The 22,160-nt window shown below is 51.5% G+C and overlaps 3 protein-coding genes across 3 annotated transcripts; all 3 read left to right on the top strand.

Annotated features, from left to right (window-relative positions):
* Window positions 1-460: 460 nt before the first annotated feature.
* Window positions 461-2,204, top strand: HOXD13 (homeobox D13). Its single transcript, XM_076340755.1, has 2 exons — window positions 461-1,163; window positions 1,954-2,204. The coding sequence occupies exons 1-2, from the start codon at window positions 461-463 to the stop codon at window positions 2,202-2,204; spliced, it is 954 nt and encodes a 317-aa protein (XP_076196870.1).
* A 5,829-nt stretch (window positions 2,205-8,033) lies between these two features.
* On the top strand, window positions 8,034-9,463 carry HOXD12 (homeobox D12). Its single transcript, XM_076340754.1, has 2 exons — window positions 8,034-8,595; window positions 8,862-9,463. Exons 1-2 carry the CDS (start codon window positions 8,034-8,036, stop codon window positions 9,098-9,100), a joined length of 801 nt encoding a protein of 266 aa, XP_076196869.1. The 3' UTR covers window positions 9,101-9,463.
* Window positions 9,464-15,417: 5,954 nt separating this feature from the next.
* On the top strand, window positions 15,418-17,428 carry HOXD11 (homeobox D11). The gene is made up of 2 exons (XM_076340753.1): window positions 15,418-16,024; window positions 16,610-17,428. The coding sequence occupies exons 1-2, from the start codon at window positions 15,418-15,420 to the stop codon at window positions 16,843-16,845; spliced, it is 843 nt and encodes a 280-aa protein (XP_076196868.1). The 3' UTR covers window positions 16,846-17,428.
* Window positions 17,429-22,160: the final 4,732 nt, after the last annotated feature.

Genomic DNA, 22,160 nt, shown 5'->3' with positions numbered 1-22,160 from the left:
CTTCAAAAGGGCCAGCGGAGGTCCTCCGCTGGCCCTTTTGAAGCCGCGGGCAGGAGGAGGGGGGGGGGGATGAAAGCGACGGGGCCCAGGCTGGCCCGGAGGGGCATCACCGCCGCCCGCCCGCCCAACCCCTCCCCAGCGCCGGGGCCGCGGCGGGGTGGGAGCGCGGCGGCGCGGTGGGGGTGGGAAGGGGGGGGGGCGCCGTCGGTGCGGACCGGGGGGCTGCGAGGCGAAAGGGGCAGTACGGGCGGCGGGAGGGTCACATGTTTCGAAGGCAGCCTATGAGCAGCCCCCCGGGCTGCGGCAAACTAATCTGGAGCCGGCCGCCCCCACCCCCGTCCCCCCTCCCAACCTGGACTTCGTTTTTATAAACGTACCGCCAGGATCCAACCTGTTGGAGGCAAATAACCATTTGCATCATGCCCGGCCGGGGACCGAGCCGCCGCCGCCGCCGCCCGCGATGTGCAAGGCCATGAGCAAAGCAGCGAGCTGGGAGATGGACGGACTGCGCGGCGACAGCAGCGGCGGCGGCGGCGGCGGCGGCGGCGGAGCCCCCGGGCAGTGCCGTAATTTTCTCTCCTCGCCCGTTTTCGGGGCGGCGCACACGGGCCGAGCGGCCGCCGCCGCCGCTGCCGCCGCCGCCGCCTCGGGGTTCGCCTACGCCGGCGGAGGGGAGCGCTCGGGGGCGGCAGCGAGGCCCGACCCCCCGGCCAAGGACTGCCCGGGCTCCGCCGCGCCGGCCGCCGCCCCCGCGCTCGGCTATGGGTATCACTTTGGCAATGGATACTATAGCTGCAGGATGTCCCACGGGGTTGGGATCCAGCAAAACGCCCTGAAGTCTCCCCCCCATGCCTCCATTGGCGGCTTTCCCGTGGAAAAGTACATGGACGTCTCCAGTCTGACCAGCACGAGTGTCCCCGCCAATGAAGTCTCCTCCAGGGCGAAGGAAGTGTCCTTCTACCAGGGCTATACAACCCCCTACCAGCACGTTCCGGGGTACATAGACATGGTCTCAACGTTTGGCTCTGGGGAACCGAGACACGAAACATACATATCAATGGAGGGCTATCAGTCTTGGACTCTGGCTAATGGCTGGAATAGTCAGGTTTACTGTGCCAAAGATCAGACACAGAGCTCACACTTTTGGAAATCGTCCTTTCCAGGTACGAGAGGGAGAGAAATGGTCTGAGCTGAACCCCCCCCCGCGCCTCCTCCGCCTGCCCGTCCCCTCCCCCGCCCCCCGGGCTGCAGGGGCGGCCTGCCGAGGTGGACACGCTGCACAGACACGCACAGAGCGGAGAGAGAAGGGGGGACGGTGGATTTTCCTTTTTCCTTCCCCCCCCACCTACCCCCGAGGAAGCCTCACCCTCTGCTTTCCACCCCGCGGGACAGACCCCAGAGCCCCCCCGCCACCCAGCGCCAGGGCCCCGGATCCCCGTCCCGCGGGCGCCGGGGCGGCCTCGGGCTCCTTCTCCTGCTGCTTCCCTCGGCGGCCGGGTTTGTATTCGCGTTTGCAGTTTGCAGGACGATGGGTCGAAGGCTCGCGCTGTTCTGCCTCTCCGGCTGGCGATTGACCCGGCCCCAGAGCACTTAAGAGACTGCGAGTAGTGAGGGCACAGAGGCACAAACCACATGCAAACAAACCCGGGGAAACACACACCAAAGCGATCTCTGTGTGTGCGCTGCCAGGACGGACCTGCTCTCGGCCCCCCAGCCAATGCCCTCGCCGTCCTGCATGCTCGCTAGCGATGCATGCCTGAAAAGTGATGACAGTCCATCAAGGTTTTGGTGCTTTACTAACGTGCAAATAATGTGGCAGTGTAAATAATAATAAACTGTAAACAACCCGGCATTATTTATTTGCCCGTGAAAACCAGTGCCCAACAAGTATCGGTTAAGCTTTAAACGCCTGTAATAAAATTCTAATTTTTCACATAATGTCTTTTACAATAGGGGACGTTGCACTAAACCAGCCCGATATGTGTGTCTACCGGCGTGGGAGAAAGAAGCGAGTGCCGTACACAAAACTGCAGCTTAAAGAACTCGAGAATGAATATGCCATTAACAAGTTCATTAACAAGGACAAGAGGCGAAGGATATCCGCAGCCACAAACCTGTCTGAGAGACAAGTTACCATTTGGTTTCAGAACAGGAGGGTGAAGGATAAGAAAATAGTCTCCAAACTGAAAGACAATGTATCTTGATCTATTAGTTGCGGACAGTGGTGGATATATAAACTCAATTTACGACCAGCTAAAGACTTTTGGAAAGACTTGAAAATATATTTAATTTTTTTTTTCTCCTTCCAGCGGTGGCGAAATTTCGGGAATTGTTTGCCATGAAAGTCAGCTTTTTTCTCTCAATGGAAGGGAGTGCTGACAAATCTTGAATTATAGTTCTGTTTCTTCCTTTCGAAAACAATAATAATATTAATATTAATTATATTTTCTGTTCTTCCCTCTAGGCCAGTATAAACGAATTTAAATATGTTGAACGATTACAGTTATAACTTTCTTAAATGCTTAACTCTTTGGGGGGGTTTCTGTATTTTTTTTTTCTCTGAACAACAGCCAGTGCCAAAAAGTGTCAGTTTTGATTTGGTATCGTAAACTTCAAAACACGTCGAGTGGAGGGGGGGGGGGGGAATCAATCGGAAAACGCAAGAAAGCCGGAGTCCGGACCCGTGGCAGCACCCGGCTGCTGCCAAAACCCGCTGAGCCCACCGGGACCCGGAGAGAATTGCGAATTGCGTGGAGGGGTAACGTCTGCAGCCGGATTTTTAATTGCTTTTTCGAGGGAGGGAGAATCTCTCCGAGCGGTTGCGGGGCGCAAAGCACAGTCCCAGGCACGTCCCACCGCGCTCCCCGCTTCCGCAGGTTCGGGTTTGTTGGTTGTTGCTCTTTTTTTTTCTTTTTTTTTTTTTTTTTGCCGCGGTTTCGTTTTCAGTGGAAGGATTTCATATTCCCCGGTCGAAAAAGGAGCCGCCTGTTCCCGGGAAGGGCCGCTTCGGGCCCGGGCGGGCGCTGCCGGCCGCGGGGGCTGCGCGGCTGGGCGCTCCGCAGAGGCGCAGGTCGGGGCACCTTGGGGAAGCGCTTTCGGCGGGACTGACTGGCCGGCTCGTCCTGCTGCCGGCGGAGAGGCTGCCGCTACTGAGGTGTGTATAAACCTGCGCAGACCTTGTGTAAAATGCCCGCTCTAGCCTGTTTGTCCGGACAAGCACAAGACTCTTCTTCTTCTTCCCGCCACGGCGCTTAAAAAAAACCCTCCTGGTCGGAGAAGTGAGGTTTCACCGCTAACTTTTAATTTACAAAAATAAACGGGTGTTAATGACAGAAGCAATAAATAAGGAATTTCAAAAGATGCCATAATTTATATAGGCCGAAAGGCTAGGATTTTGTTGGTTTTTTGTTATTTTAAACCTAGTGTGCATGTTATGATATACACAGGGTGATCAGACACGCTAGTCAACTACTAGGAGAGAGAGAGAAGCGATATCCTCTCTGTTAATGTGCCTCGTCTAATTATTAAAACGTGTGTGTTCCGAACTAGTATTATTTATTATAATATACTATTGCTCTAAACACTTTGATTACCAGTGTATGTGGGTAAGACATACGGTAAGACTGTTTCTCCATAAACCATGTCTTTTTCTTTTCTTGTCTTAAAGTCTGCTTTTATTTTCTGTTGGAAATATGGGCTGAACTTCCAAGCTGTTAACGATGTTGCCAAACTGTTCCTGAACCGTCTTTAATAAAACGATTTCTGTTCGATACATATAAAAAGAGAGGAAGAAATTCGCCTTCTTTTCGCAGCAGGGCGTTTCGCGCGATCCAGGCTTGCCTGGGACCTTCCCAGGGCCACTTACAGGACGCGGTTCTTGGGAAGGGAGAGGTAGATACGATGCGAGGCGCGTTAAAGGGGGGAAAGGCGTATCCGAGAGAGCCTTGCCGCTGGGGAAAGGTTTTTGGGGAGAAAGAAATGCTGCCGGCGAGAAATACCCGGGGTGGGAGGCAGGGGATGGTCTGTCTTTCCCCTCTCCCCCCGCGCCCGGCTCCGCCTGCCCGGTGCCCGGCGGCGGCCCAGCGCCCCTTTGTTTTCCCCTCCCAAGCCGGCCCGGCACTTGCCGGGTTCGCTCCGCAACCGGCTGGCTCCAGCGGGGGGTTATCTTCCGCCTCCTCCGCCCTCTTCCTTCCCCTTTCTCTTCCGCTTGCACGTTCACGGCTTTTGAGGCGTTTATTTTCCCCGAACGGACGAAAAAAGTCCATTTCTCAGCGTTTCAGATTTTACGCGAAGTGCATTTTTGTTTGATTCTGGGAAAAGAGGAGACTTGTGGGGCACATAATTTGTGTACCTGGAACAGCCCTCTCTCCTGATGCAGCCTTGTTTTCTCTGAATGTTTTAAATTCTTCTTTCCCCCCGCCTTGGCACCTCCCTCCCCCCCCAACCACACATACTCCGGTCCTGTTAATTCCGGAGAAGTTTTCCCTCCCGACGACTCTCCCTGCAGGCGGAAGGCCGGGCGCTGCCAGAGCCCTTGTGTTTCCCGGCCGCGGAGCCGTCGCGGGCTGTTCCCTTCCTCCTTCCAGGCTTAACCTTTGGCTTTGCCGGTCTCCAGGCTCTCAGAAGACGCAGCTTTGCCACGGCCAAAGCTCCCTTCCCAGGGCAGGAGGAAACCCGAAATGGCTGGCAAATCGGTACCAGATGGAGAGGAGTCGCCTCTTAATTTCGTAACAACGTGCAGAAACATTAGGAAAACAGCAGCTACAGCCAGGAAGGAGGAAGGCGAGGCCAGGGCGGCGGGCCGGGGCACATCAGCCCGTCCACCTACCAGCGAAGATTAAAAGGGTTTTTTTCTAAGCCTGGAGCCGGGGCATCGACGAGCGTTATTCAAAATCCCCGTGCCCACAGCCTGGGCTCTTCCCAGGACGCACGGACCCGGCCCAGACCCGGCGCTCCGCGCTGCCCGCCCGCGGGCGCGGAGCCGGGCTGCCGCCGCGCAGCCCCAGCTGCGGCCGGTCACAACCGTCCGTGTTTAGAGAAAAGGGCATAATGATTCGCCTGAAACGTAGCGCGCATTATTACAGATGATTAATATGTACCTCGACAAAGTGAACTGCAAATGCGCAGTGGCACAATGATGCATTGCAGGCCGGCCGGCTCGCCTGCCCCGCAGCTACCATGGAGCTCGGCTCCTGTCAGGCAGCGCGATTTCCCAGCCATGTCTGAGGCAATCCTGCCATCTCCTGGACAACCCCCGGCATAGGCAGGGGAAGCCTTCACCTCGCTTCGGGAGCCGCGTTTCCGAGTGATAAATGAGCGAGGGAGACTACTCGGTCACACGCAGAGCAACCTTCGTCTGTAAACTGGAAGAATATGCCGGTGAAATTATAGCGTGTGGTCAGCTCTGATGTTCAGGCCGATCCGGTTGCCTATTTAAAAACAAAAAAAAAAAAAAAGAAAAGGGCGGAAAGGAGCGTGTGAAAGCAGCCCTCCGGGTCGCTCTGTTCCTCAGCGGTGATATTTCCTGTATAGACACAGGCAGGGGGACACCCGCGGCATTAAAACACCGCCCCCCAATCCAGAAGCGGGCTGTGGCTGGAAAAACCAGCACAAGTCCGTCCGAGGCTCTCCGCACCGCGGCAGCGGCCAGTCGCCCCTGGAACAAGATGTTTCTGTCTACTTTTCCCTACAGATTTAAACATAAACATCGCTTTCCGCAGCTGTGAGTGTCTCCAGCTACTCCAGATTTTGCTTTTCATATTTTTTCGCGGTATTAATTAGCAATTACAGATGAGTTGAGCATTAATTGAAAGCTCTGTTTTCTCTAACCCCATAAAAGTTAGTTTGAAGTGTCACCTTTCTTTCCGGTAACTGGGAACTCACATCCATTCCTTGTGTTTACTGCGAGCAAAAATATAGTCTTTGAACACAAAATGTTCTTTCTGTCTTCCGAGAACCGAAAACCAGAGTCAGCTTTTTCGTAAAAGGCGATTATGAAAATAAACTATTACCCATCCTCTGAGGGAGAAAAAAAAAGCAGAAAACAAGTAAGCTAATAAGAGGGAGAATCAATTGGTAGACATAACTCAAACAATAAAAATTAAAGGCAGTGGTCAGTAATATCCTCCAGCGGTGCTTGTGTGGTCCTGTGTGGTCTAGGAGAGAGCAATCATTTAAAGATTTCTTCCAGCGCAATGAAATTACTGCAGAATTTACCCCAATTTCCCATTAAACAGAAAGATGAATTTGATTAGGAGAATGTCAAGAGGGGCAGCGTCTCTGATCTCGGCGTAGAAATAAAACCGAGATTAAAACTATGATTAACAGGACAATAACAGGGAAAATTAACCCTACCTGTTAACTAGGTTCAAGTTTTTAACCGAGGTAATGAAAGTGGCGAAGTCCGGGCATTAAGGCTCTGCTTGAAGCTGGGCTCGCTCAGACCAGGGGAGATACTCTTGGAAAAGAGGCCGAGGACAGAAACACCCGGTCCGGCTGACGGATGGGCCTCCAAAGTCTCCCGCGGGGCTGCGGGGCTGCGGGGCGGGGAGCCGTCTGCGGGCGCGGTGCCCGCGGCCGCCGCGGAGCTCGGCTGGGCTCTAGCGGGGTGCTCCTTCCCGAGAGGTCCAGCCGCTTGGCCCACTGCGGGTGTCTCCGGGTGCAGCACACGGGGCCTCGGCTTGCCTCCGTGGGAAGTACACTGTCTCCCGACCCGCACGGTTTGGGAAAGGACACGAGCAACCTCCTGTGAGAATGCTCTCAGATATGATTTTATTCATACTTACTCCGGTGCTACCGGGAAAATGGGAGAGATAACGGAGTAACTAGGCTCTTGTTTGAGCTCTCAAAAATGTAAAAATAAAAAAAAATAGCAAAATAACACTGTAATAACACCGTAAGGGACAATTTTCTTGTCAGGGGAGAAAAATTCCTCATACGCAACTGGGAGATAGCAGCGGGGTACCCAGCTGAGGCTGATTCTCCTCTGCCCACCGCTGCACTCCCATCCTCCCTGCTGCAGAGCAGACCCGGGCGTTTTCTTTCTCGCAGTCTTTCGCTTCTATTTATTTATTTATTTATATTTATTTTATCTCGGCGGGTTGCTCAAGTAATTCCGTGTCATTGCTGCTGTTATTCTCGGTTTGTCGATGTTTGTTTGACTGTAATTTAAAGACAAAATAAACCCCGCGTTTTAGAAGCGTTGTTTAAAAGCTTGTCTTCGCTTCGGAGTGAAGATGAATGGTAAAAAGAGTAAAAAGGGCAGACGTGCGGACCTAAGAGAATACCAGTCATTAGTGTGCCAGAATGACGAACCTGGTAATATCCGATCAATTAAGATTCTAATTGCAAGCATATGCAGATGCGTATCATGTTGCTCGCAATTAAAACGAACGCGTATACAAAACGGACAAAAATACGTGTTCTGCGCGCACACGCGCGCGCGCACAAGGTGTACTCCTCTGTACAGGGACAGAAATACATATGTGTACCCTAAAGAGTCACATCTCCTTCCTCTGAGTGGGAAGGAGCCATCGTAGGTTATTCCCGGCCCGCGGTGCACGCTCTTATGGTGGGTATAGTTCTCGCCCCGGCAGCTGCCCGGCGCAGGGCGGCTGGCCCTGGGGGTGCTGCCAGCCGGGGGGGCACCGCCGGGCCGGGGGCTGCGCCGGGGGCTGCCCTGTCCCCTCGGCAACTCTGCAAATGTTTGTTTTCCCCTCATCTTTCCGCTAGCGCCGCAGCTTTGCCAGCCAGCCCCGGCCACTTTTATAGAAGCGGAGACCATGTTTTCCCCTCCCCCTCGCGAGCTCGGTATTTTCATATTTCAAGTGTTATCATAAGACTTTTTAAAAGGGGGGGGAAAGAGAAGAAAAAAAAAGGGGGGGACTCTGTGGCTCGGTGGCTGGAGGCGGTGCTGAAATTACCGGCTTTGAAGAACCTGTCTGCAAAGTTTCGTCCAATCGTTTCAGGCTTTCCGCTTATTCCCTGTTGTAACTAAATACTGCTGTAAGAACAGCTGAAGTCCTTTGTTGGAAATGTGTGATCGCAGTCTCTACAGATCTGGCTACGTTGGTTCTCTCTTGAATTTGCAATCTCCAGATTCCTTTTATTTTCCTAATTTGCGGGCTAATGGCAGTCAATTGGCGGCTCTGCCCACCATTTCCTACCCCCGGAGCTCGATCCCGTGGACTTGCTCAAGTTCGTGCGCAGCCCAGCCGCAGAGCCACGCGTTCAGCGGCGCGGCGCAGCCTTACCTCCCCGGCTCCGTTCCAATCAACATCAGCTCCAACGGCAACAAAGAGTGCCTGGAAGACAACAATAAATATTACGCCCACGATGCGAGCTCCAAACAAGAGGAGAGATGCAGGCAGAGGCAATCTTTTGCAAATGACCCAACCGTTACTCACGCAGCCAACTTAAAGCCCGTAAAGTATGACCACTCGAGCCTGCAGAGAAGTTTGCACGGCTCGGCTGCTCTTTTTGAAGTGAATTCCTGCACTTCCAGCTTAAAGGAGGACATCAAGAATTCCGTCAACTTGAACCTGACAGTTCAGCCCGCAGCAGTCCAGTCATGCCTCAGACCTTCAGTGCAGGATGGTATGCCTTAAATATCTCGCTTTAGTTAGAGGCGACCTAGCGATACTTGCTTTCTAAGAGATGCCTGTAATTGCTTTGTAACCCTCCTGTAACCCATTCGGAGCGATAATCGCTTAATCCGACTCGGAGGTAGATAGAAATTGTGCTGTCAGCTGTGCTTTGCCAGGTTTGCCGACCTAGTATAGCCCTGTTGTCTTGCGGGTTTCTTGCGTGTTCTCTTTAATACCCAGACCTGATCCACTAAATTATCGACGTGTTTGTTGTAGGTTTGCCTTGGTGCCCCACCCAGGGGAGATCGAGAAAGAAACGGAAACCTTACACAAAACAACAAATTGCTGAATTGGAAAACGAGTTTCTCCTCAATGAGTTTATTAACCGACAGAAGAGGAAAGAACTATCAAACAGACTGAATTTAAGCGATCAGCAAGTTAAAATTTGGTTTCAGAACCGGCGGATGAAAAAGAAAAGAGTAGTAATGCGTGAGCAGGCGCTTTCCATGTACTAGAGCAGAGTCCGCCCGTTCCTGCATGAACTCGTGCCCGGAGTGTTCACCCCTAGAGTAGAGCGTATTTGCGAGTGAAACGCGGGAGTGTGTTTTTTTTACCATTTAAACCAAGTTCTCGAAACGCGTAGGATCCCTGCGTAAATTGGCAAACGCTGAGTTCTTAGCCAAAATGAAGACGACAAGCCAGACCAGCACGGAAACCTGTATTATCAGCTTTTTATCTTTCTTTCTCCTTTTATATAGATCTTCTGCTTCTTACCCTCTCTTTCCCCGGAGAACGAGCGGTGCTAAACTAAAATCGATGTCTTTTATCTGTATGTAAACACCATTTTGCAGCAAAATAAAGGAATAACGCCTAGTAAAGACCTCAGCTCCGTGAGTCCCGGCTGCTCCCTTCATCTCCAGCCCTGCACGCCAGGGCGAGCCTGCGGCGCCGGCTTGTTTTGCGGTTTGGAGTAACCTGCTCGAGCAGCGGTGGGGGAAAGCGGTTAATAAATAAACCCTTTTCTTGCTTCTTTTTTTTTTTCCCACCCCCCGCTCGGAGCTGCAGATCCGGCCGCAGCCCGGCGGAGAGGGCACGTGACACCCGCGCAAGGCCCGCGCGTAACCCGCGCGCCGGCTCCGCGGCGGCGGCCGCTCCCGCCGCTCGGCTTGCGGCTGCCCGCCCCGACGGCTGGGGCGCGGGCGGAGGGGAGCCCTGTGTGCCCGCCGGGGGGGCCGCCGCCCCCGGGGCGCGGGCTGGGCTGCTCCCCGGGCACAGAGGAGAGGTTCCCCCCTCGGGAAGAGGCGCCCCTCCATCCCCTTCTCCCGCCAGCCGGGCCCCGGGGGAGCGCGGGGTCCCGCGGCGGCAGAGGGGGCCGCAGAGCCGGGCGCGGGCGGCCCCCGCGGCGCCGCCGCCGCCGGTGCCGCCCCCGGTGGCCGGGCCGGGCCCTGCCCTTCCAGCGCCGCTGACTTTGGCCTTGTCCAAGCGCTGCCCCAAACAAACAGGCGGAGGAGAGCGGGCGGTGCCGAGGCCGCGGCGGGCCGGGGCAGGGGCCCGGGCTGGGGGGAGCCGGGGCCTCCCTCTCACCCCGAGGTGCTGCAGGCGCAGGGGAGGGGAGAGCCCGGAGGTTTTAGTGGGTTTGATTATTTTGCGAGACCGTTCCCATGGCCGTTTCCGCAGAGGTTTTTATGAGGGAAAGGGGCGAACGCTTTCGGTTTTTTTCCCAGATACAAACCTCAGAGGATAACCCAACCAGAGGGACTGGGAGCATTGCCCAAGCCGTTTGATTATCGTTTTAGGACGAGAATGAAATCGATTTTCCCCGCATCTTGCTGACAGGCTTTCTCTGCCGGGAGCCTCCAGCCTCTGCAGCACCAGCGCACTCAGGCTGGCCGGAGCTGCAGAGCCAGGGGAAATGCGAGATACTGCCTTGGTCTGATATTTCAGAAAATACAAAAAAAAAAATTTCCCACGGAATTTTAGGTCCGGATTAAAACGCCTTTTGGCTGCAATTTCCACCTAAATCTGTTTCTAATGAAGAGGCGTTTCCACACGCAAAACCTTGGGTAGCCTCTCCCAACAGTAATAATAATTACGCTGGCAGAGCCTGCCTTATTTTCTGGTATATAAAGTAGGCTCAGATATGGTTGTTCGGGGTGTACGCAACAAGGCTAAACAACCTCACGGAACGGCACAAAGCAGCTACCTATTTACACGGGGCTGTTGCCTTCCTGAAGGCAATAAACTCATTATTTCATAAAGAGGCATATTTGAACTTTGCTCCTACCCACTCCTTTGCTTGCAAGTACTGCTCGCCAGGGCACAGTGGTCCAGAGGATTTTGGAGGTAAATGCCGGATTTCTAGGAGGGCAGAAATACAGCCATCTTCCCGAAAGTTTCCAGAGAGCCCCAAAGGTAACGCTCGGGTGGTGTTTCGGGAGGGAGAAGGAAAACCAGCCCAACTTGGAGGCGCATTTCTCGCCGTCCAGAATGGCCCCTCTTACCGCATTGCCCAATGCAGACAAAAACCTACCTCGCTCATGGCGGGGTGACTGCCAGTGGAAAAGCGGAGGCGAAGCAGCGCCGGGTGAGAGCTCCCCGAGGGAAGGGGATGCACACCTAGCCACCTACAGCCAGAGGCACCACGCCTGGGTCCCTCCAAATCTTCGAGGCGTTCAGCCCCTGTGCTGGGAGCTGGCGCATTGCGGACAATAAAAGTCTCTTCATTCAGTAGCTTTTCCCTAATTAAAAAAACTAGAAGCAACCCCAATGATGCAAGCCAGGAGAAAAGCAAAAACCAGATAAAGCCCCTTTTCTTATTCCCTCCTGGAATACTATTCAGCCGGCTACAGTCCATGAGAAATGGATCCTTTATGCCGTCCTTCCCTGTCCTAACGCGCCCCAGTACAACCAGTCCCTTTATTACATGGGTGATGTGAAATCCGAAGAGGAACCTCGGGTGAAACGATGTGAAAGGCAATGTATTATTTAGTAAGCGCATCTGATCCACGACGATGGCTTATTGTAAAGCTTCTAGTCTAAATCGCCCACGAAAGGAGAAAAAACAGAGGAGGTAGGATCTAAAACGCGATGGGATGCAAAAGTATGTGTATGATGTACGTGTGTATGTGCCTGTATATACATAGATGCACTTATTTCAGCAGCGCCCGTTGTGTGTAACCGTGTGTGCGCAGCCACAGACGTACATACTTGCGGGCGCGTACTGTGCATAGAGAGATAGGCGGGAGAAAATGGTGCATGATTTCACGCGTGCCCATACTCCAGGCTTCAGCTGTTCCTCTGAAGCAGCGGGCGACGACAGCCGTTCCGGGCGTTTGGGGAGGCTCACACGCATGTGGAGGAGCTGCGGACACGGGGCGCGCCCTGCCTGTGCGGCTCTGCCTGCGCCCACCCGCCTGAGCCGCCCCGTGGGCACGTGTGCGTGCACACGCGTGTGCGGCACGGCGGGTGGGCGCGCAGGAGATGCACCCGAGTGAGGTGGACGTACTCCACGCCCTCCGGCTGGATTATTTCGGGTGTCCTTCCAGCTGTATTTCGCCCCCTGCCCCGGCTTTGTGGGTGCGTGCGGTGCCGGGGGGGGGGGGGGGGAGCAGCGGGCACCCGCTTGCTGCGCCCACGCCCGCGTCCCCCCGCAGCATGCAAGGCGACCATCCATCCCTTTATTTACTCCAACATAAACATCTTTGCATTCCGACCGCAGCCTAAACGTGATAAAGCCCTTCCGAGGGGGCTCTCCATTCCTCCTCGTTTGATAAGGCTGCAAACGCAACTCGGCTCGTTGGGAATGGCTCTGGATGCCTTTGTGCTTCCTAAAAGAGCATAAATAATTAAAGTTTGGCAGGGAGGAAAAGCTTTCTTGCAGAACTGTAGTGGCAATAAATGAAATGACTCAGAATCTCTTCTCCAGTCGGTTTTTACGAGAGCTGCCAGACAGTGTCTGTTCACGTTCTCCAGATACTAGGGGCGCCATAACAAAGTTAAGGTCAAGTTAGTGTCTTATCTTGGGTGGCACAAAAATACCGCATCTTCTCCAGCCGGACTGGGCATATTTTTAAACCCGAATGATATGCAAGTCGCCTTGATTTCCACGGAGGGCTTTTGGAAATGTCACTTGGACCTGAATACTTGGTAATTCCAGGCAACGGTTGCAGATGTTTCAAGACGCCTAACGGTAAAGTATTCGCCTGACTGTCTACACGATGTGCTTTTATGTTTCGATGCTATTTAATCTGCGTAAGGCAAAAAAAAAAAAAAGGGGGGGGGGGGGGATATGGAATGCTCAGAGCTGGGCTGGGAACCGACCCCAGGGTGAAAATGCTTTGGCAGGCGGGGACCCCCAGCTCTGCCTTATTCCAGCGGAGTCCCTGCTACGATATTAGACTCACATTCCCCAAATTAGATCGCTTTTTAAGGGACTGTTTCCTAAAAGGGCTGTTTTCGTATTAACAAATCGTCGCCATGTCTTTGAACTTGAATGAGTTGAAACCGGTTGGCTCCTGCGCCAAAATTTAATTGATGCTAGGCTTGCTGCATCGAAAGGAAGGTGAAGGATTCTGTCTAAGGCGTAAGGAGTTGTTTGAACGGTGAAGAAAATGAAGCTCCATAGGTTCCCAGAGCCATCTTTCCTGATGAGATAGGCGGTCAGAAACCTGGGGGCACAATCCAAAAGGATCCCTGCCCTGCTCTGCTGCAAGCTCAGGGTGGTAAGTGATACAGGAGCCATTTTAACTGCGCAGGCATCATTTTTAGGAGGTTGTTCATGTGTTGCAGCAGAATCGAGAAGGCTCGAAAGTTACCGATAAAGGCAGGGAATGGTGGTTTCGTGCCCTGATTTCTAGTGATACCTTGCGAGAGTCTATCTGCTGGGAGCAATGTGTGGCGTTTGAGGTGGTTTGCGAGCGAGGCACCAAGGCAAAAATTACCATACTGTACAAAGAAAAGAAAAAAGGAGAGAAAGGAGGGGGAAGGAATGAGTTTCATCTTATCTGCCTGGCTTTGGTCTTTTGCTTTTTAGAAAGGGCAGGCTGGGCTGGGGTGTGGAAGCCCCCCGGGCAGCCCTCGCCTGCTCTGGGCGGCCGGGGGATGCAGGAGGGGCCGTGCCGGTGGCGGCGGCGGCGGCGGGGCGGGGGGCAGGGTGCGGGGCGCAGCCCGGGCTGGGGGGCTCCCGCCCCCGGAACCTCTCCGCAGCGCGGAGCCGGGGGCGCGCAAGGAGGCGCCTGTCGCGGCGGGGCCGCGGGGCGCGCAGCCTGCGCCTGGCCGAGCCCTCCGCGGGCACCGCCGCCTCGCAGAGCCGGGGCGGCCCCGGGTCTTCCCCCCACTTGTCCGCGGCGCTTTGGGGCCGGTTCCCTACCTGCCGAGCTCTCTGCTTGCTGTGGGACTCGGAGGCTGCCTTTTTGGAGGTGGTCTGGGGCCTGCCGCCTGGCCGGTGCGCCCGGGGGTTGCCTGGGTGGCAGGGGGCGACCCTGCTCGGCGTGGAGAGGTCGCCCAGATTTCGGGTTTATTTGGAGAGCGGCATGTGGCGGGGCTACTCTGGCTATGCTGTACAGTGGCGGAAAAAGGCATTCCCATAGAGAGCTGGCAAACGTTTCTGGAATGAGGAATTGCTCGAGCACAGGGCTATTGCTGGCGCGTATTATTTATTCTCTTCTCTTTTCAGCCTTTGTGATCCGGTTTGTGCTCGTCTATGTAAAATGATGTTTCAAGGAGAAAAAGAAAATTGACAAAAATGAGCCCTCGAAGGCAGGGCGGCCGCGGGGCTGGCGGGTGTTGTGCATGTCGCCCGCTTCCAACCCTGCTTTTCCCTTCCAATGAAAATGAACATTTTGGTGGGAGTTGGAGACACGGGAACAGAGGTCACTTTGTGTGCCGCTCTGCTTCCCAAGGAAACCGTGCTTGGTGGACTTCTCTTCCTGCCCTAGCCCTTTGCTTTCCAGAAGAGCCCGAAAGTGTCTCCCTTTCATAAAACCGGCTGCTGAGAGATGTTGTTTGCGTATTTCTCATTTCAGTTTGTCTCTGGCGCCCTTACACAAGCGCGCAGTGTTTGGGCTCATAAGCGAGGGAAAATGAGGTGATCGGGACTCAGGCTTTGAATTTCGTGACCGGTTTTGATGCCAGCCGTGGATTGCTGGAGCCGGGCGGGCAGATCCACTCGTACGCTCGAGCGTGTGAATGGGACTTGGCTTTCCTGAGTGAACCATCACCCGCTCATCATCTGCGTGAGCGGCGGCCAGCGAGCATCGCTCCCTCTGACGAGCAGCGATCACGTTTCCGAGCCGAGGGTGCCCGGCCGGGCGCCCGCACCCCGCGCTCCGAGGGCTACCTTCCCCGACGGTGGCCCTATTGCCCCCTCGTTGCCCGCGGAGGGCCGGCGGCCGGGCGGGCTGGGCGGCGATGCGGGCGGGGGGCTGCGCGCCGCGGGGCTCCGCGCCGGGCTCCGGCGGTGGGCAGGCGCCTGCACGGGCGGCGCGGCCCCAGGTGATTAGCCGCACCACCTACGTGTATCTCATCGCCTGGTGAAAGGATGAGGGGGAAAAGCGGCTCTATTTGTACAAACGCTGCGCTCGTCTCTCCGTGCTGGGAGGGCTCTTTGGAGAGATCTTAGGAGCCTTTCCGAGGGGCTGATATAGATATAAGGACATTTCTACATCGCGTCACGTGACATAATTACCACTAGAATCAATCAAGATGAATTGCACGTCAGCACACGGTGGGGATTTTTTCTTAGTTGATCCTGTCCAAACCCTCTTGTGCAATAGATGGATCTTGTTCAATGCATTGAAGCCTCCTGGTTGCTTGCAATCGCAAAAAGGAAGACATGACTGAGTTTGACGATTGCAGTCACGGCACATCCAATATGTATCTGCCAGGGTGCGCTTATTACGTCTCACCCTCAGATTTCTCGACGAAACCCTCTTTTTTGTCGCAATCGTCGTCCTGTCAAATGACTTTTCCTTATTCTTCTAATTTACCTCATGTCCAACCTGTGCGCGAAGTAGCATTCAGGGAATACGGATTAGAGCGCAGCAAATGGCAGTATAGGGGCAGTTATGCTCCTTATTACTCAGCTGAAGAGGTGATGCACAGAGACTTTCTGCAGCCTGCGAACAGGAGGACGGAAATGTTGTTCAAAACGGACCCTGTCTGCGGCCACCACGGACCGTCTCCCGCCGCCTCCAACTTCTACAGCTCGGTGGGGAGGAACGGCATCCTGCCGCAAGGCTTCGACCAGTTTTACGAGACAGCCCCCGGACCCCCGTACCAGCAGCACTCCGAGGGCGAGGGGGACGCGGACAAGGGCGACTTGAAAGCCCAGAACAGCACTTGCAGTAAAACACCTTCCAACCAAGAGAAGAAAGTGACACCAGCAAACAGCGCCGATTCCCCTTCTGGTGAGGCTGTTGCAGAGAAGAGCAACAGTTCAGGTAGGTATCAGTAGTAAATTGGGGGCAAGAGTACAAGGCCAACACTTTGTCAAGCCGCATTTTATGTGCAATTTTATAAGCATCCAAAGGATTTTATATATCCTATAAGATTTCCTTTACCGTTGTAAAGCGTGTTTACGATAGGAAACCAATTTAGGTGGGCTTAAGGTATTCTTGGAAGAGGATATTAATTGTTATTAAATTGTTGATTTGGCGGGGGGGGAGACGGGGAGATTTCACAGGTAGTCCTCAGAGCTGCCTTCGGTTTAGAGCTTAAGATCTTCGTTCGTTTGGGGCGGGGGGGGGGAGGGGGGGGATGTGAGAGGAGTTTGAGAAACTTGGAATATTTCCAGCCCATTTAAATATCTCTCTGTATTGCTCGAAGTGCTCTCCTTTAAGGAGAAGTTGGGAAATATTTGCTTTTTTGCTAAGTCACCCAGAAAGTAAAAGCCCCAGGAATATTTTTTTGAACTGCTAGAGGGCTGCTTTCCAGGCAATGGGATATTGTCACAGTCCCTGATCTCTTCCTAGCTGAGCACGTTCGTAGCAGCAGCGTAAATCAGTTTCTTCTCTCTTGAATTTCAGCAATTCCCCAGCGATCAAGGAAAAAGAGGTGTCCCTATACCAAATATCAGATAAGAGAACTGGAACGGGAGTTTTTCTTCAACGTGTACATAAACAAAGAGAAAAGACTGCAGTTGTCCAGAATGCTCAACCTCACTGACCGGCAAGTTAAAATCTGGTTCCAGAATCGAAGGATGAAAGAAAAGAAACTGAACAGAGATCGACTCCAATATTTCACTGGGAATCCCTTGTTTTGAAAAGAAAAAAAAAAAAAAGAAAGAAAAAGAAAGGGAAAAAAAATTTAAAAAAAGAGAGAGCAAGAGAAAAGGAAGAAAGAAGAAAAAAAAAGAATATCTCGGTCCCTCTGACCTGCCATCTGAATGCAAAAGTAAATTGGTTTACATGACACATCCACCCTGCGGAACTCAAAGTTTCATTTTCATGTGCAACTCCACACACTGAATGGCCACTGGAGATTTCGGGGCTTGGCGGAGCAGATTCCTGATAAGGGGAAACTAGGGTAAATCCAACTGTCCACTCTCAAGTGTTTCTCGCCAAAGGTGCTTTTTTTTTCCTCTCCCACAGTACCAGCCATGGACCTGCAGTGTGTCTGGTAGTTTTTGCTTACAATTCATTGAGTTCGGGGGGGCTCTGTTGTTGCTTTTGAGCTAGGATAACACTTTCCTCCCTTTAAGTGAATGCGGTTTATTTAAGAGATGGTAAATGTACGTTCGCTATATATAAAATATATATATATATATGTTTCTATTGTCATCCAAAAGCACGGGCCACTGTCTTTTTCATGTGAATAAATGGTTTCTAGTAAAGTTAAGGTTATAACTTCCGTGCGCTGTATGGATTTCCATCTCCGAAGGATCCTAGCGTTTCCCGGGCTAGAGCCAAGTTCAGTTAAATAATAACGGGAGGAACCCTAGTCGGGTTATTTTAAATGCATTTTAAATAAATAATAGTTTAGATGTCTAACTCTCCCTTTGTAGGTATGCGCAACCTTCCCTGTTCGCTGTGAGGCAGAGCCAACATGGCTGTCTGCGGACCATCACTTCTGATGGTGCTACAATTACTATAAACAACGAAAAAGTCTTTTTTTTTAACTGGCCAGGCTCCCAGTAAGCCCAGAATCCCCAACGCCGACGACTGTTTGCTTGTTAGTGAAGGGTAAGGCAGAAAGACCGAGGGCTCGGAGCGAGTCAGAGAAGAGAGCGCTGTAAACAATTGGCACTAGCGGGGGGAAAAGGGGGAAAGAAAAAAAAAGAAAGAAAGAAAAAACACTTTGGAGGCAGAGGGGTGGATCTCTTAAATATCATCCCTCGGCAGGGCGAGCGGAGCTCGGCGGCGCTCGGCCGGGAGCGCAGCCCGCTGCCCCGGCCGCGGCGGGCCCTGCGCGGGGGCAGGCATCCGGCGGAGGTCCGCTCCGCTCCTCGCCGCTTTATCTTGCCTGACCTGGCCGGGCTGTTTACAAAACCTTGAACTGTCTAGACAACACCATAAAACCCGAGGTTCTAAACAGCTTAATTGGGTTATATTATACACCTTCTGGTGGGCGAAAAAGAGATTTCCGCAATGTGCAATAAAGGCGAGGAGTGAGAAAAGAATTTGCCTTTTTTGAATAGGGCGAAGCGGCTCTCGCTACGCTCGCAGGCAGGGAAGGCAAAAGTGCCCAAATAAGTCAGGAAAAGCCCGAGAATTCAAAAAATCGAGAAATGGAAGCGGAGGGAGGCATGACTAAAAAAAAAATTTTTTTAAACCCTTTAGCAAGAAAAACATAAGTGTATGCCTTTGAACTTCCAAAATGTCAAGGTCATCACCTTTAACCTTTCTGAATAATTAGGCGCCTTAAGGTTCTCTGTTATTTTCAACCACCACCCACTCTCTCTCCCTCTCGCTCTCTGTCTCCCTCCCTCCCTCTCTCACACACACACGCACAACCACACACACACTTATTACCGCATAGCTGGCCATATTAGCAAATGCATCATAACGCAAAGAAAATCCCAGCCGGGTCGAGGTGAGCCTCTCCGCGGCGTGGCGGGGAGCGTGCCCCGCTCCGGTCCCCACCAGCCGGAGCACGGCGGGCTCCCCGCTTCCCTCGCCTTTCCCTTCCGCGCCCCGGGAATTCGCCCCAAATCTCCTTTTTTTTTAGCTCTAAAAAAAAATTTATGTTTTTTCGCTCAAAAAAAAAAAAAATGCGGGGGCTGTAGGAAACGCTTCGTAATTTAGGGAGAAAGATGGTATTGCTACGCAGCTTTTCTGCGGATGTGCCTTTCCCCACAAAGCCCGTTAGTTAGAAACGCGGAAAGTCGCGGGGAATTTCTCAAAGCATTTCGCCTGACCTTACGGCAAAATGCTCTTGTCTCTCCCGCGCCTTAATCCACGGGGCGAGAACGAGTCGTTTGACTTTTCTGTTCCCTGCAGTGCTTTAACAGTCTATCTTAGCGGATTAGTACGCCTTTAAAACGCTGAGGCACCGCAAAAGAGGGCCGCGGAAACCGAAACACCCTAGCATTAATCTTGCGTAAATGCTCAATTATAGCAGTTTTAAGTTTCTGTTTAAAAAGAAAGGGAGAAACCCATGAGTGAGAGCAAACTGAGCTGAGGAGAAAGACGCCGGGAGAGGAGGAAATTCCCGGGCGCTTGGCGGCCAGCGGCCACAGGAGGGCGCGCCCGTGTCCTGTAATGCCCGCGGCCGCCCTGGTGTTCAAGTCTATTTTCCCCCTAATAATAATCCCACTGCTAATAAAATATCTAATATATAAGTAACGATAAGATTTCAGGGCCTTCCAAATGAGAAAATAAAGCATCAAAAAGATTTATTAAACAAATAACCCATAACCGTGACGTGCCGGAGAAATATGCCACTTTAAAATAATTTTTTTTTTGGGGGGGGGTCGTAATCTTTTATAATGCATCCGAGCTTTAAAAAAAAAATCCCATAATTCTAAGGAAAAAAAAAAAACCACAACCCAGTGATATTCAGTATTCGTTTCCTAGAACGAAAATCTATTTACTTCTTTAAGGACAGCCTTAACGCGGATGGAACAAAAGTAATATAAAACCCGTGCGTTTCCACAGTTTATCTTCGATTCTTATTCGAGGCTTTTCTTAAATAAACCTCTAGGTACAGAAAACATAATTTTAAAAACATATTTTATTTAAAAGCGAGATTAACGTTAGATCCTGAGAGTGCTTATTTTTTTAAAGAGAGACAGAGAGACTAAAGCGAAAAGAAGATATTTTTAATATCCGAACATCACCTTGCCAAGGCATTGCTGAATGAAATCCCTCTCCTTAAAAGTACTATGGAGATCTATTAAAATCAAAAGAGAGATTAGAAAATTAAAGTGAAGCTTATGAATTTCCTGGACGCTTTCCAGTGACCGAGCATGTTCCATTTTTCTGGTTTTCTGTTTTATTTTTTTCCCTCCAGTGCGCACTTTTGGTCAGAATCTGAGGAAAGAAAGGGCTTCGCTGCTTTCTGCTTATTTGCAGAATTCATCGAAATCTATTTCACGTTGGCTCAGCCATATTCCGCATTTTTTAAAGCCCCGTCTCTCGTGAAAGCATTTGTTGGCACTTTGTCCGCTGGCTTGTCGGGGTTTGTTTTTTTTTTTAGAAGTTCATTGGTAACAGTTTCCTAGAAATAGCCTTTCCGTCGGCAATAAAATGGCATTGTACAATCTGAAATCCTTGGGATCCCTGACGCCAAAGGTACCCCTCGCAGGCGCAGCCGGAGCCCGAAGGAAAATCCGCTGGTCTCTCGGTGGAGATACCCCTTTCGAGAGGGAAACGTTTAGCGAAGTTTTTGTGTTTGTTTGTTTTTCTTGGCGTGAGAGGGCTCCTTGCGAGAGCCCACACCAACCCCAACCCCATTAGGCTTCATACGAGGTGCTTTAACCCCTCGCAATTACAGTGAGGCCGATCTCAGCGAATGTGAACGAGTGATGGGAGCCAGGATGTGTTGCTAATTAAAAAAAATATACCGGAATATGGAAACGCCGCTTTCTTCTTTTTTGAACCATCGTCTGAATGTGATGATTCTGTGCGAGTCTGTAATATCTTCCTTTTTTTTTTTTTTTTACCCTTTTCTCTGTTTTATTCCTTTAGACAGAAAAGGCTGTGAGCCATTTCCAGATGTCTTTGGGCTTGTCCTTCAAGGAGAACGAAAAGGGCATTTGCTTATTTTCTGATTAAACTAAAAATGCGGCAGGAATCTGCCGAAAGATAAATGTGCAGCCCAAATACCGAGGCTGGGGGCAGAATCGGCGACCAATCTTACACGCTAAAATCTCATCATACCAGATATGCACTTCTGTGTCCAGAGAAATATAGAAATACAATAGAGGAAGGGCTGAGGCTTCGGGCGAAGCTGGGAGTACAGTCAGTGCTACTGTGCGATCCCCACGCTCAGAAATAACACCTTGAAGAAATGGCCAGCGTGCTATTTTGTTTATTTTATAAGCTTTCATATTTAGGAAAAGGCATAATGGCATCAGTATGTGTGTGTGTCCCCCCGCCCTCGGTCAAAAAAATCCAGGGAATCTGAGCCCTCAGCCCAGACGCCGACTCTTTCTATGAATATGGCACATAGAAATCTGGGCAACGTGACAGTTGCATTATTAAAAGAAGAAAGGACACAATACCGTAGCCAGTTCTGGTTTTTTTTTTTCCTTAAATAAAAAGTATTCTTCAATCTCCCTGCAATATAACAGCGTGGCATAAAATATGCATTCCGCGCGTTTAAAGACAACCTAAATAAAATGCTGAAATCGAGTAAATGGAAGGAATTTTACTAAAAGCTTCCTGGGTTCCAGCCTGGTTTTAAAGTAAGGTATTTCTCGCAATACCTTTGTTACTGAAGGCATCTGCAAAATATCTAGCCCCTTTCGTACCCCTCTCCCATCCCCCTCCCATAATGAGACACAAACACAGCAAATTGCAACTATGAGAATCCTCAGCAGAGCCGAGCAAAAAAAAAATCATATCACCATTAATAAGGTTTAGGAAGATAAGGCAGTGAAAATTAAGCCCCGCTGCCACGTCTGGTAGCCTCAAGTTTTTAGCCCTGACATTTGCTAGAGGAGAAAACTGTAATGTCCACCTATGCTTTATTACAAACAGTAATTTACATCTGCATGGACCCATTGGTTGGGTGGTTTTTTTCCTTCCCTCCCTCGTTCGGAAAAATATGGGACTCTGAGAGCAAAACCTTTATATTAATGTAGATTGTATATCTCATTTATTGCACAATATTGATTTATTTATTAATGTTAATTACTTGATTCCATTTTAATATGATTTAAAACAAGAGTGACATTAAATGCCCAGAGCCTAAGTCCCCAGTTCCCCGGTGGCTCTCCCATGTTTATTCAACTTCTATTTACATCAAACTTAAACTTTCCTACTGTTCATTTTCAATAAAAAATTGCCGCCTGTTTTTAAAAACCCTCATGATTTATCTTGAGCGAAGGGTCTGACGGAGCTGTTTGCCAGTCCTGAATACGACATTTAAATCATTATCATCACAGCCATCATCCGAGTTTCCGTGTAGTGACAC

This window comes from Aptenodytes patagonicus, chromosome 6 (genome assembly GCF_965638725.1).
Source record: "Aptenodytes patagonicus chromosome 6, bAptPat1.pri.cur, whole genome shotgun sequence".
NCBI classification, from domain to species: domain Eukaryota; kingdom Metazoa; phylum Chordata; class Aves; order Sphenisciformes; family Spheniscidae; genus Aptenodytes; species Aptenodytes patagonicus.
This window is presented reverse-complemented; position numbering and strand designations above follow the sequence as displayed.